At 41.9% G+C, this 15,191-nt stretch overlaps 1 protein-coding gene across 1 annotated transcript in view; it reads left to right on the top strand.

Moving 5' to 3' along the window:
• Positions 1–15,191, top strand: part of PSMD1 (proteasome 26S subunit, non-ATPase 1) — a 94,258-nt gene that overhangs the window by 59,677 nt on the left and 19,390 nt on the right. The window contains exons 17-18 of the mRNA XM_075530393.1: positions 7,089–7,203; positions 9,691–9,807. Of these exons, the coding sequence (XP_075386508.1) occupies positions 7,089–7,203; positions 9,691–9,807 (232 nt within the window). The remainder of the gene's footprint in view (positions 1–7,088; positions 7,204–9,690; positions 9,808–15,191) is intronic.

Raw genomic sequence — 15,191 nt, 5'->3', positions numbered from 1 at the left:
AGTCTTGGAAACCTGGGGCGCAGTTCTAACCTATCTTGTAGGCTTGCTATGAGTTGGATTTTTCCTAGGTTTGAATCACCAAACTCTGTACCCATCATGCATCCAAGGGCTCCTGAGCAATGTAGACCCAAGCCCTACTGCCATTGAGTCTGTTCTGACTCACAGGGACCCTGGAAGAGAGTGGGACGACTGCTCCTTAGGGTTTCCGAGACTGACTTTTTATGGAAGCAGAGAGCCTCGGTTTTCTTTCTCAAGCAGGCAGTCTGTTTGAATTGCCAGCCTCAAGGTTAGTAGTCCATTGCTGAACCCTTTGTGCTAGTGAGACGTCTTGCTGTTGTTGTAAGGTGCCGTCCAGTTAGTTTCCACTCTTAGCCACAGCCCTGCACCAGCGTGACAGTGTGTAAGTTGTGAGCCGTTGTTGAGTCTGTCTCCCTGAGGGTCTTCCTCCTTGTCTTTGACTTTCAACTTTACCAAGCATGAAGGCCTTCTCCAGTTCTGGCAACATGTCCAAAGTATTTAAAAGAAGCTTCTAAAAAACTTTCTAGCTCTGCTTTTCCTAAGACAGCCGTGTTTGTTCTTTTGGCAGTCCATAGTAATTCCAGTGTTCACCAGGACCATGAGGCAAATATATCAGTTACTCTGCGGTTTCCTTATGCATTGTTCAACCTGCACGTGTGTATGAAATGATTGAAAACACTGGCTTTGGAGTCAGGCACACCTTGATCCTCAAAATGACATCCTTGTCTTCAACTCTTCAAAGAAGTCTTTGAGTGGTGGTTTGGCCCAGTGCAACAAATACATCATTAAATTTCCTGACTGCTGCTTCCTTGAGCATTGGTTGTGGATCCAGGCAAAATGAATGATCTTTTCTCCGTGTTTCACGTGATTTCTTGGTTTGTTTGAGTATTTTGGTTTTCTTTACATTGCGTCGCACTCCATACCAACGGCCGCAGCCTTTGCTTTTTCATCGGCAGGTGCTTCAAGCCCTCACTTTGCACAACCCAGGCATCTGTATAGCAAAGGTTGTTAATAAGCCCTCCTCTCCCCAAATTAAGACATAGCCGTGACCTACACTTAAAATGGTTTTTGTGTTGTTAATAGTAATAGGTACTACATACAATGTTAAAATAGATCTAAGTGCTGGTTTGTAATGTTTCCATCCCCCAAAACAAAAATGGGATTGATAAAGATAACTGATAATACAAAGCAATAATTGTTGCAACTTCTGAGTGCGGTGAGCTCTGACGTAAGAGGCAGAGTTTCGAGGGTGTGTGTGTGTGTGTGTGTGTCTGTGTGTCTGTGTGTCTGTGTGTGTGTACAGTTAGAGATGGATGGGCAGAAACTTGGATTCCAGTGGATGCTTGCATTCCACTTGTTCCTTAGAAAGGTTCCTTTGTCCTTTTAGAGCTGCTGCTGCAACACTGAAGTAAACCTATAAGAATATTAGGGTTTTATTGTGCTTTTGAAGAGATTGAATGTCCAAGCTATTTTATTAAAGAATTTGTCATTCGTCCTCTAACAGTTGTTGTATTTTCCTAAAGAATGTGTCAGGAGCTGTTATTAGACTGAGAAACAGACAAGAAATTTTTATGTGCCTTTGGGTTTATGTTGTTTAACGATCTATTTTAATCTTTATTGCAATCAAGTAGGTAAAGCTCTGCATTAGACGCTCAGTATTTATGTTTCCTGGCAGAAATTTGTATAAACCTCATGGAATTTTAATGCTCTTTGGGAAACAAAAGCCTAAGTCCAAATTCTTTTTCTTTCAGATGTTTTTTTCTAAGAAAAGAACTTAAGTTTCATAGATTGGTTTAAGAATACTGGAGTGTATGTATATATATACACATAAATATATGTGTATATGTGTTTATTATTTAGCAATTGGGGAATAATAAGATGAAAGTGTAGAGATAAGTTTGAAGTTAAGCCTTTACTTTGAGTCAGCCGTTTTCTGGACTGCCCTGCCCTTCTGGAGCTGAAGGGCAAGTGGGGTGGCATGTGTTCTGTGTGCACTCACGCTCTCAAAAGTGGGTGAGGGATCTAGAGGTCAGACCCTGGGGGTCTGGGTTTAAAGCCCAATGGACTGGACTGTATGCTGTTTTGAATGAATCTTCAGGAATGAATTCTTTTGAAAACCCTTTAATAAAAATAAGAGTAAGAACTCAGCATATTATTAGTCAGATTTCTAGTTCTGATAGAAATTTTTGGTTATGCATCTAGATTTCCATGATTAATTAGAGTATAGTGTAATATTATACTTGCGAAGGGAGGTGCTCTGACAGCTCCGTGGTTAAGCACTCGGTTGCTAACCCACCAAACACTCCATGGCAGAAGGATGTGGCAGTCTGCCCCTAGGAGCTTACAACCTTGGAAACCATGTAAGGCAATTCTTCTCTGTCCTATAAGGTTGCTGCGAGTTAGGATTGACTCAACAGCAACTGGTTTGGACTTTTGATTCTGCTCTGGATGGTGAAAAACTATACCCAACCGCTGACTGAAGGCTGGAGGGTCAAGTCCACCCGAGGCACCTCAGAGGAAAGTCCTGGCAATCTAATTCCAAGGAGTCAACTCAGCAACAAGATACCACCTCTCCCAGCTGTGGTGAAGGTGGGGCAGATCATTGCTTTATGGAGAAAGTAGTTTGTGGTAGGCACTCTGCTATAAATGACTGCACTCGATTGGAATCCATGTACTTCTGACTCCAAGCTCATGTTCTCTCTGATTCAGCACACTGAAGGAAAAAGGGAAAGGTAGGAGGGAGTCACAAGATTGGAGGAATTTGCTCAACTGGGTGCCAGACTGGACGTAGGGGGTAAGAGACCAGAGTGGGGAGAGACATGAGCCTGGCAGGGGATAGCCTGCCTGGGGGATGGGTCCTCTCCTGTATATAATTCTAGCTTGAGCTCCTATGGTATCCATGAAACTCAAAAAGGTATGAGGGAAACTAAAAAAAAAATCTCCTTTAGTAATGTTTCTTCACAACATTTTTGAAGCCCCTTCATGTCTGGTTTAAGGCATCCAGTAGGCACTTAGAACCCAGCATGCTGTGCTGGTGGTGGGAGTCTTGTTAGGAACACAAAGGAGCCAAGCAGGATCCTTGGCCTGCTTGGGGGCTGCCCTGTGCTTAGACCCTCAGTGCTTAGAACAGTGTTGCTGTCTGTTTACGTAACACGGCTGTGTGTTTCCTTCTCCAGTGAAGGTAGTTTATTTTAAAGACGTGATCATCTTGATTTATTCTTATGCATCTTCGTGTTGAGGTGACACCAAATATTCGATAAGGGCACTGTAGTAGAAAGCCAGTATGTTGAGTGTGGTTAGTTTGGGTGAGGCGGCCGACACTCGCCTGTGTGCCCTTGTACATTTCCTGCCTGGGGAATGTCTGTACAGAGGGTAGCTGACATGACCCCGAGCTTCCAGCCAAGACAACTTATTGAAAACAGCAAATCTAGAGATGTTTCTTTAGTAAATTTCTTTTAATATGTTTCATTTTTCTAAACCAGAAAAATTTATTATTAAAAACTAATTATACACTTGTAATTCAAGTCGTATTGTTCTTATGCTACCAGTAATGTCGTGCCTTGTGAGGAACCACAAACATGACCCTAATAGAAACGTTATTCTGAGACCTTCAGTGCCTTAAAGAATCATGATGGTGCAGTGAGTTAAACATTGGGCTGCGAACCGAAAGGTCAGCCATTCAAACTGACGAGCCGGAGGATGGGGCTTTCTGTTCCCATAGGAGATCCAGTCTCGGGGCTCCGCTGGAGCAGTGCTCTGTCCTCCAGACTCACCCGCTAGGCACCAGGACAGCCGTGGCAGCAGTGTCCGTTCACTCTTCAAGAGAAAGAGGATCCTGGTTTAGAATTTTTTTTAAAAAGGAAAAACATATTTGATGCCCTTTCAGAAAGGACGGCCAAATCAATCCAGAGGTACCTTTGAAGAAAGGTTTGACAAGATGTACTTGCAGGAAATTAGTCCTTGGCAACCCTGTGGAGCCCCATTCTAATGTGACACGCCAGGAATGGCCATGAGTTGGAATCAACCCTATGGCACCAGGTTTCTGAATCAGATGGAACAGCCACATACCTGAGTGTTGACGGTGTATGAGCAGGACTCGGTGTTTCAAAATGTTGGGTGGTGTCGAAACCCGTTACTGGTACATACAGGTGTCCTCCACTTTGCAAAAGCTGCTGTGTGCCAAGCCCCTTTGATGAAAGACCTACATGGACATAGTTTTCTCTAGCTGAACGAAATCCGAAGGTTTTCTATTTGACTAAAAAAAAAGGCTAAAGTGAAACTAGCATTCGGCTTTTTTAGGAAGTTAGGTCTTAACAGAGGAGCGATGAGAATGGCATCGCCAAGCTCCTTCCCTGGGGACCGGTACTCAGCATCTTACCCTCATGCCGCCAGAGCTTTGAACTGTGTGGACTCTGCGTTCATGTCATGTTAGGTCTTGGGTCTTATTTGGTATGATTTGGTACTTTATTTTTGGAGTCTGGGAATAGTACAAAAAAATTCCCATATAAATTAATGTTATTTGTGTCATCATTTTATACCATTTCTGCTTTTAAAGGGTTTCATAGAATACTACTTCCAGACAGCGGAAACCTGTAATAAGCACTCTAAATCTGACTGTGCCCAGTGGTGATAGCAGCACTGTCTACAATAACCAAAAGGTGTAAACAGGCTAAGTGCCCCCACAGATGAATGAATTTGCAAAGAATTTATATCCACATTTGCAGAGAAATGACGTTCTGATATATGCCACCACCTAGATGAATCTTGGAAATGGTGAGGGGCACTCCGGCGAAACTGAAGGAAGTACAGGGACGATACTGGACTGCTGAAAAGACAGATCTGTCTCGGAAGAAGTACAGCCAGTGTTCCTTGGGGCAAGGATGGGAGAGACTTTGTCTGACTTACTTTAGACAATCCCGAGAGAAGGACATCGTGCTTGGTAAAGTAGAAGGGCAGTGAAAAAGAGGACGGTCCTCAAGGAGATGGACTGACACTGTGGCTGCCAGTGGGGACAAGCACAGGACCGATTGTGAGACTGGTGCGGGCGCACTCAATGTTTTGTGCTGTTGTGTGTAGGGTCGCTGTGGGTTGGAACGTACTCAGTGGCGCCCAGCAGAACAGTACAAGGAAGGTCGGACACCGTCATTAGAAAGCTTTGAATACCTGCCATGCTCCTAAGTAATTACTTCCCCAATATTCCTGAGTTTTTGGCTCTAATACTGTATCCCATTATCCCTGTACACAAAACCAACACTGTATTATCTACTAACTTTTCCTCACACCCATCTTTCTGCTAAAGTCAGCCAGACTGTACACATCCTCTAGTCACAGTGCAGACATGACCTGTGAGGCCTCTGAGTGTTCTCCGAAGGCCGAGCTTCAGGAATAGACTCGGCACCTTTACAAAGCATCTCAGCCACAATGTTTCTGATGATCTAGTGGAGTTCTACACTTGAAGGAGGAATGCAAAACACTACAAAGCTTTGTAGCTTCACCAATACTTAGCCCATTATTCCTTGAGCCTTGTAGAAAATACTTGGTTAAATAAATCTAAATAAGAATTTTGCTGAATTTTTGTTGGCTTTTCCTAAGTAATAGAAGTTATCTCTGGTACCTTGCATTGTGCTGGTTTTTTGTTTTTTGTGTGTGGGAGGTGAAAAAAAGAGAAGACATACCAGCCTGTGGCAGTCTGGATGCGTGACTTCATATTTGCAGTAAATTCAGGTGGCAAAGCATGTTCATCTGTCAAATGGTTGGCTATCAAATTATGCTATGTGCTTAGCATAGTAGATGTGAGAGTGACAGTAAAACCAGTTACAAGCTTGCTTTTAATCATTTTATTGGGGGCTCTTGCAGCTCTTAAAACAATTTTATCAAACACATTTGTACATATATTGCCATCATCATTTTCAAAACATTTTCTTTCTACGTGAGCCCTGAGTATCAGCTCCTCTTATTTCCCCTACCTCTCCCACCCTTGTGAACCCTTGATAGATTATAAATTATTATTTTCATATCTTACGCCATTCGCTTTCTCCCTCTACCCATGTTTCTGTTGTTTACAAGTTTCTTATTAACTCTCAAACAACCTCTTTGGTGTAATATCACCTTAAAATTTACTTTTATTTCATAGCAGTGTTAGTAATGAAGCTTTGCCTCTAACAGTCAATAGACAGTGATTTAAAATCCTTGATGTTTGGTTCATATTCCAAAGCCAGAGGATTACAAAGTCAGAAAATGGATCTTACTGTGCTTTTTCTCCTATTTCATCATTTTTCAGATGAACAAAGGGCCCCAAAGTGATTGACTAGCTGGGTATGGCCTAAATGCCCCCGAATAGAGACAACACAGTAGCTAGAGCATGGGTTTTGATTGCACCTCTTCTCATATAACTTATTAAAATTATCATAGCATGCAGTAAATGAGGACATAGGTTATTATTGTATTTTCAGTTATTTGCTCATTTGTTTTGTATACGGGGGCGGGGGATCAGTCAAGACAGATTATATCTGTTGACAGGGAAGAAAGCTGAAGTGATGTGTCTAATGTCACATAAATGGGACTAGAACCTGGATTTCCAGTCTAGGGATTGCCCTTTTTTTTTTTTTTTAAACAATCCTTATTGATTTTCCACATTGTTGGCATTAGGATTACTTCCAAATTATTCCTACTAGAAAACTTATTTGTTAGAGCAGTCCTGAGGGTTTTGAGTCTCTTGCACATCTTTGAGAAGACCCAGGGTTCTATAATTAACTACTTTATTCAGAATCAGAATGGAAAGTAACCAGGGCATGGTCACAGACTCAGAGCATGTGCTCGCTGCCTCCCTCCACCCTCGTCCCCCTCAGGCACCGCCCGAGGTCTGTCTCTGTCTTTGCATATAGTCTGTGATTGTTGAAGATTGATTCTCCCCCCTATCAGTATAGAATTCTATGGAACGTTTTCATACTTTAACTTTTGTGGTCCTCTTTTATTTCCTGTAACTTTAAAAACACAAAAACTTCTATGAGATTTTCCTCCTTGATTTGAAATATGTCACCTATAACACTGTCTCCAATTTCTCTCCCCAGGACCCCTGAGCAGTGCCCAAGTGTCGTGTCGTTGTTGTCAGAGAGTTACAACCCACATGTGCGCTACGGAGCCGCGATGGCCCTGGGGATCTGCTGTGCTGGCACGGGAAACAAGGTGAAGCCCAGGGCCTTCCTGGCGCCAGACTGTTCCCCTCAGAACAGTTTATGTAACAGCTGTACAAGGACAAGTGTAGTCATCTGTAAGACTGAGCCGGCTTCTCAAAGCTCCCTGGGCCTCGGGACTGTCTTGTGCTGACGGCCAGGAGCCACTGTGGAATAAACCGGGGCTCGTACAGCTGTACCTTGAAATGGTGCCATTGAGTGTCTTTTTGTAAGCACCACTTACTTTAAATGTATATATATTTATATATATATATATATTCCTTCAAAGAACTACTCTGACTGAGCGGTTAGTTTCAGCTCTTCAATCTGCACAGCTAGTGTATGGTTAGAGGAGCACTGGTGGCATCGTGCTTATGCGTTAGGCTGCCAAACACAAGGTCAGAAGTTGGAAGTCATCAATGTCACAGCTGCTCAATAGGAAGACTTTCTACTCCTGTAAAGAGTTAACAGTCTCAGAAACTCACAGAGAGGGGCAGTCCCCATGTCTATTAGGCTTTGTTATAATCTGGAATCAACTAAGTGGCAGTGAGTTTTGTTTGAGTATATGGAAATAAGACCTGCGGCCCACAAAATCAACTCAGCTGATGATGTTCTTGTTTGGAAATGGATCATTTAAATTGCCATATGACTGTGTTTCCCTCTGGAACATAATTGAGGAACTTAGGAAGTTTGTGGGAAAATTCTATTTCTTTCTATGCCATTTTGCACAAACTTTCTAAAGCCTCCTCATAGGAGATAAACTGGTCTTTAAGTTATTAAAAAGGTAAAATAAAAAGCTAGATTAGGCAAGGTCACGATTTGGAAACCGTTCATCGTGAGTTTCACAGAGAAATGCACAGTGTATCTTCCGTTTCTTCAGAGGCCTATTGTTACCTCCAAGTCTGTTTCAACTCATTGAAATGCAGCTTATGGATATTTTTCTCCCTCGTTTCTCCAGGTCACATCTGTTCTGTAAACTAAGGAAAAATATAGTTAGCTGTCTTATTACATGTTCTCTCTCAGATCGGTAGTAGGCATTTATCTCACCCTTCATAAGTTACATGTAAATTAGACTCTTCATCCCAGATAACACTAAGCTCAACCCGCTATCTAGGCACAAAGGCTGTTTGAGACACAGCCTCTGAGAAGTGAATTCAATGAAAAAATGTTATTACATGTCCTAAACAAGTCTGTTTTATTTCTGGATCATGTGTGATACAGATATCAGTACCTAGCTGGCTGAAGTTCAGGTCTTTGGATTTGCTTTGTTTCTTAAGAATCTGAAGCACTTATTTAACATTAAGATACAGGTTTTTGGGGTTATGTCACATACATCACCTCAGAGGTCCTTTAACTTCTAAATGAGAGACTTGATTGTATCTTTCTTACAGAGTGTGGGAGGTGGGTGCATACTCTGGAACACCCCCCGCTGCGCAGTGCCATGTGGGTAGAGGGGATACTCTGTTAACTGGGAGCCAGGGGAGTATCTCTCACTCGTTCTGATTTTTAGGAAAAGAACTCCACATGGAAAACAGTTTTCCATAAAAGGACTCACTTTATTCTTCCTAAGGGTGCTTGATAAATGACACACTGAATTGGGAAATGACTTTAATCAGCACGTGATCCATTGTTCTGTCTCTCTCACATTTGTACCTTACCAGGGGCATTGTCAATGGCCCTTCTCAAATGTCCTAACAAAGTGTTACCTGCAACAAAAAAACCTTGACAAATACAGTGGACAAGGTTTGAGTTGTTTTATTTTTAAGCTCCATATACGCCTGAATCTACAGGAAGAGAGAGGTTCTGTGGTGCGTAGGGGCCCTCGACGTGCCTAACCACAGAGCTCTTCCTTCATAGAGCTGATGTTTTGGACAGTATTGGTAAACATTTTAGAAAAGTTTAACTATGAAATCAAGTCTAGTCCTCCTTGATTTAATATTAATTGCCTTTTACCCGCAAATATCATCTACAGTATTACTTCACCTAGTATTTGAAGGAAGTTGGCTACATAATGAGCAAAGTACAGATTTTGGCATCTGTGACTAAGTTTGCTACTTCGTGTGACTTTGGGCAAGTTACTTAACCTAACTCTGAACTTCTTTACTTATAAAATGAGATTTTAATGCCTATCTTTTAGGACTGTTGACTGGATTATTTAAAATAAATTCTATGAAGTACCTAATGCTGTGCCTAGAAAATAATGGGTGCTTATCAAAGTCTGGCCCCATTTTCTCTTCATTTCGTAGTGACCTCTTGTAGCCCAAGATTGAGGGACTCGTGAAATCCTATAGCCGAGGATTTCACCTACATCCATTATATTTAGACCATGTATATCCAGTTATGAACTGTTATATTTATAAGTGAAGTTTACTCGGCCATATTTACTTGGTTGGATGAAAGAAATCAGTATATCTTGACATAAAATATAATGAGTAACATGGAAATTCAGCTCTGTCATCTGAAAGTTTTTTTGTTTTGTTTTGTTTTTTAATCCTTTCAGGAAGCAATTAATCTGTTAGAACCCATGACAAATGACCCCGTGAACTATGTGCGGCAAGGAGCTCTCATAGCTTCAGCTCTCATCATGATCCAGCAAACCGAAGTCACTTGCCCAAAGGTGAGCATCCCAAGATTGTCCTGGGAGAACCGGGAGAGAGCTGGTTCCGGCACATGTTCTCTGGAGGACTTCAAGTTTCAGACACGCTTATCTCAGGAGTTGAAACACTTCTGGAGTAGGAGACTGCAGAAACCTTAAATATGTAATCCTCCTTAATTATATTTTTACATATTTAATTAATCACTGTAATTAAGTATATATGTATGACTTGAAAAATGAGAACATACGGGATGATCAAAGGAGCCCTGGGTTTTCTCCCTCATTAAGCAGATTCAGCAAACTTGTGTTTCAGCAAAGTAGACAGGGTAGGGATGGAGAAGAGAGAAATGTCTAGAACTAATTGATTACGCATTCTAATGTTAGGGAATTTTTTCATTCATTTAGTAACTCTGATTTTTGTTTCATTTGGCCAACTTTTAAAAAATCATTTTCAGGATTTACAAAGACTGAATTATTACAAAGACAGACTAAACTTCTTGTCTTTTAAAAAAAGTTACTTAATGTATTATATCTTCTAGAATAAATATCTTCCAAGCACAGGCCACATTCCTTTTTGTTTTTAAAAAGAGCAGCTATAATGTGAGTAGCTTCTGCATCTTTGATTTCTGCTTTTGATCTGCTCTGGAGGCTCTCCCACTGAGCAATGTCATTGAAGAAGCACGTGTAGGCCACTGAGCGCACCTCCTTACAGCCCTTTAGCGACACTGTTCCCCTCTGACCTCACACGCTGCTTTCATGTTACTGGAATTGTCAGAAAGACAAATGCTGCACCATCTTCCCATCCTCTGCTGTAGTGCTTCATGAATTTGACAGGCATAAGCTCTGCCCCACCGAAGTCCTTTGGGATGGGGCATTGGATAGAAATGGCCATGCGGTTGGACCAAATCTTCACTGGTGTGAATGCACAGAGTATGCGCTCCTCTTCGGGAAGGGAGTATCTGAATCTGAGCTGTGAGTTTAAACTGCTCACATAGAATTAGGCTGGATCACCTTTGCCTCTGACACAAGCTGCCTGTTAGGTAGCTAACTGTGGGTCCCAGTGACTATTAGAATAAAGTTATATATGATGGTGTGAACTCCAGAACATCTCTGAGGAAACACTATCCCTTAGATTGACAGCTGTACTCAGCTCATGAACTCTGGTTTTTCTTTAATCATTTTATTGGAGACTCATACAACTCTTATCACAATCCATACATATATCAATTGTGTAAAGCACATTTGTACATTCGTTACCCTCATCATTCTCAAAACATTTGCTCTCCACATAAGCCCCTGGCATCAGCTCCTCATTTTCCCCCTCGCTCCCCCTTCCCTCATGAACCCATGATAATTTATAAATTATAATTTTGTCATATCTTACAATGTCTGACGTTTCCTTTTACCCACTTTTCTGTTGTCTGTCTCCCAGGGAGGTTATATGTAGATCCTTATAATTGGTCCCCCTCTCTAACCCATCCTCCCGGTATCGCCACTCTCCGCAATGGTCCTGAAGGGATCATCCATCTTGGATTCCCTGTGTTTCCAGTTCCTATCCGTACCACTGTACATTCTCTGGTCTAGCTGGATTTGTAAGGTAGAATTGGGATCATGATAGTGGGGGATAGGAAGCATTTAGAAACTAGAGGTTTGTATGTTTGTATGTTTCATCGTTGCTACATCGCACCCTGACTGGCTCGTCCCCTCTTCACAACTCTTCTGTAAAGGAATGTCCAGTTGCCTACAGATGGGCTTTGGGTCCCCATTCCGCACTCCAACTCATTCACAGTGATATGATTTTTTGTTCTTTGATGCCTGATAGTTATCCCTTCGACACCTGGTAATCACACAGGCTGGTGTGCTTCTTCCATGTGGGCTTTGTTGCTTCTGAGCTAGATGGCCCCTTGTTTGCCTTCAAGTCTTTAAGACCCCAGACGCTATATCTTTTGATAGCCAGGCACCATCAGCTTTCTTCACATTTGCTTATGCACCCGCTTTGTCTTCAGTGATCGTGTAGGGAAGGTGAGCATCATGGAATACCAGTTTAATAGAACAAAGTGTTCTTGCATTGAGGGAGTACTTGAGTGGAGGCCAATGTCCATCTGCTACCGTAATACTAAACCTATAAATATATGCACATAAATCTATTTCACCATCCTTATTATATATAAATATATTTACATATGTACATGCCTTTATTTAGACCTCTATAAACGCCCTTTGCCTCTTAGCTCTTTCCTCTATTTCCTTTTATTTTCTTCTTGTCCCACCATCATGCTCAGTCTTCATTTGGGTTACAGTAATTCTTCGGTTCATGAACTCTTAATGTTTTAACTATTTTATGGTTTCCAGTTGCTAAGCAAAAATGATAGAGAGTTTTATGTACTACAGTTATAATCACTTTTTATGTTATCTCTTTTTTAATCCTAGCAAAGCAATTTGAGTATTCTTTTGGAGTGGTAGAGATTTTGCTGAAAAGAAAAACCTGCTTGCTAGCTCTGAAGAGAATTAAGTTAGTTACAGGATCCTAGTCACAGGGCTACAAACCAGTACATGCAATAGAGCAAACATCAAATGTTAATTTTTAATTTCATCAAGAATTATAACTTCTCAGAGACACACAAAAGAGACATTTCTCAGATAATTGGTGAGATTCACAATGGAAACTTTTAAGGGAATGTTTTACATAGCAATATTTCACATCCCTTTGCAGAATGCTATCTCAGCAGTCTGCTCTGCATTTCGTGGTTAGTTTAACTCACTAGTACATTCGTGCTCTGCTTCTGCTAGAAACAGAAGTCTCTCAGAGACACACACAAATCTCTGCATGATCACACACCACCTTAGGACGCCTTTGAGCCAGAGGTTCCCGTGTAAGCAACCACCTCTGTGCATTGTATTCACCATCTGCTCTTCTGAACTAATGCTACAGGCTTGGAATTGGATAATAGTTTTTAAAATGTGTCAGGAGCCAACTTTTTTTTATAGGAGACATCTTTTCTGCTTTGTAGTTAACTGTCTGTAGTTAACTGTACTTACAGGTCTTTGGAGCCATTTTCTCTCAACACCCTCACTCTCCTCTTTATGAAGGACTGATTTCATCCTGGTAAAATTATAGCACTCAGGAATGAAATCTCCTATAGTGACTATTTGAACATGTGCACGTGATGTATCACATACAAAACGAGAGAAATATCACATGTAAGAGCACACCTGGTATTTCTCCTTGCCTAATACCCTCTGGCCTAAAGCCTTGTACAAAGAACTTCCCAGCCACTCACTGGCCTTTCTGAATGAGGATCATATTTGGCCAAGCTTGATTAGCCTCTGCATTTCTAAAATAAATCATAGTTTGGGTAGATCAGGTTTTTATGAACCATCATGGTAACCTTAATAAGACTTCTATAAGGAAATATGTCCCTTGATACAAACAATTGACCTTATAAGGAAATTTAAACAGCATTAGACATTTATATCTTTATTACTGTACTGTTGCTTTAACTTAGGGCCCTGGAGATCAGTGAGAGGGTAGGGTTTAGTAATAAAAAGTATGAGGGACTGGGAAACCTGTAAACAAAATAATCCTAATACAATTGAGAAGGGGACTAACAGCATCCATTGGTATCCTGCCACTGTGGAAGCCCCCACAGCACCTGTGGGTAACGGTGATGCGATGGACTTTCTTATTGCCCAGAGGCAGGAATCAGACATGCCACCCTTCTTTAATTATTCTGACACAAACCTTTCCTTCTACTGCATTCTCTTTCTATGCTTTGCTGGGCTCGGTAATCCGTTGCAATGGCCACACAAAACTCCCAGAAATACACATAATTAAGGGGGTTTACTAGGAAAGTTAGTGCGTTACCACAAGTCAGGATCAGCAAACAGTAAAGGTGCAGGCATTGGTTCACAACAACAGCTCTCCTCATCCCGAAGCCAAGTCTGTCTGGTCTTCAGCCTCCACCATGTTGCTGCTTTGGCCTTTACCCCCTTGGGCCAGGAAGCCAGTCCTCCTTTTGCTATTTCTCACTGTCTGAGGCCAGAGGAGCAGAAGGAACCCAGATTCTTAGGAGTGCTCCTCTGAGTCTCCATGCCGCAGTCTCTGATGCATCTGGTCTTGGCAGAGCCCACCGCTTCAAACAGAGATCTTGACATGCTCTTCCACGTGGTCCTGCAGTTTCTCTCTGCGTCCCCGATGGCTCTTAGACATGGATAGCTTTGAGGGAGGTGTGGTTGTCTTTTAGCAGACCAAACCCCCTAGGAAGGGAAGTATCTTAAGTCAGACCCTCTAGTAGAGTTTAAAGACGCCTCCAAGGAAACTAGGAGTCTGGCTTATCTCACACCCTGTATGAAGGTCAGGGGTTGTTAGGAGCCATCAGGAAGTTTCAACTCAGAGTGACCCAGTGAACAACAGGGCAGTGCACTGCCCAGTCCTGTGCCCTCCTCACAATTGTTGCCAGTCACTGTGTCCGTCCGTCTTACTAGGGCCATTCTCTTTTCCCTCCCCTGGACTTTACCAAGCAAGATGTGTTTCTCCAGGGACTGATCTCTCCTGATACCATGTCCAAAGTACATGAGACAGTCTCACCATCCTTGCCTCTAAGGAACATTCTGGCTTTATTTCTTCCAAGATATTTGTTTGTTCTTTTAGCAGTCCAATAATCTTCACCAGCACCACAATTCAAATGCACCAGTTCTTTGCTCTTCCTTATTCTGAGTCCAAATTTCATATATTTTATATGAATTATATATATATATATATATATATAATGCAACTGAAAGTATGGCTTAGGTCAGGCACACCTTGGTCCTCAAAATAACATCCTTGCTTTTCAACACCAAAAAGGTCATGTGCCGCAGATTTACCCAATGCAATAGGTCATTTGATCTCTTAACTGCTGCTTCCACAAGCATTGATTGTGGATGCAAGCAAGACAAAGTTCTTGACAACTTCCATCTTTGCTCCATTGATCATAGTGTTACCTACGAGCCCTGGTCCTGTAGTGGATACATGTTGGTCCTGTAGTGGATACAAGCTCTTCAGTTCAAAATCACAAGCTGGTCCACTAAAGAAAGACAAGGCTTTCTACTCCTGTAAAGAATTATAATCTTGGAAAATCGGGCAATTTCTCCCTGCCTGTGGGGTCACTGTGAGTCAGCACCTACTCAATGGCAGTGTGTTTGTTTGTTTTATTTTTTGAGACCCATTGGCCCCGTTGTAAGGATTCTGTCTTCTTTACATTGAGTTGTAATCCACACCGAAGGCTGCAATCCTTGATCTTCATCAAAGTGTTTCAAGTCCTCCTCACTTTGCACAAGCAGGTTGTGTTATCTGCATGTTTCTGGTTGTTAGTTAATAAGCCTCCCTCCGATCCTGATGCTGCATTCTTCTTGATACAATGCAG

This window comes from Tenrec ecaudatus, chromosome 13 (genome assembly GCF_050624435.1).
Source record: "Tenrec ecaudatus isolate mTenEca1 chromosome 13, mTenEca1.hap1, whole genome shotgun sequence".
NCBI classification, from domain to species: Eukaryota; Metazoa; Chordata; class Mammalia; order Afrosoricida; family Tenrecidae; genus Tenrec; species Tenrec ecaudatus.
Note: the sequence above shows the minus strand (reverse complement) of the source record. Positions and strands in the feature narration are given on the sequence as shown.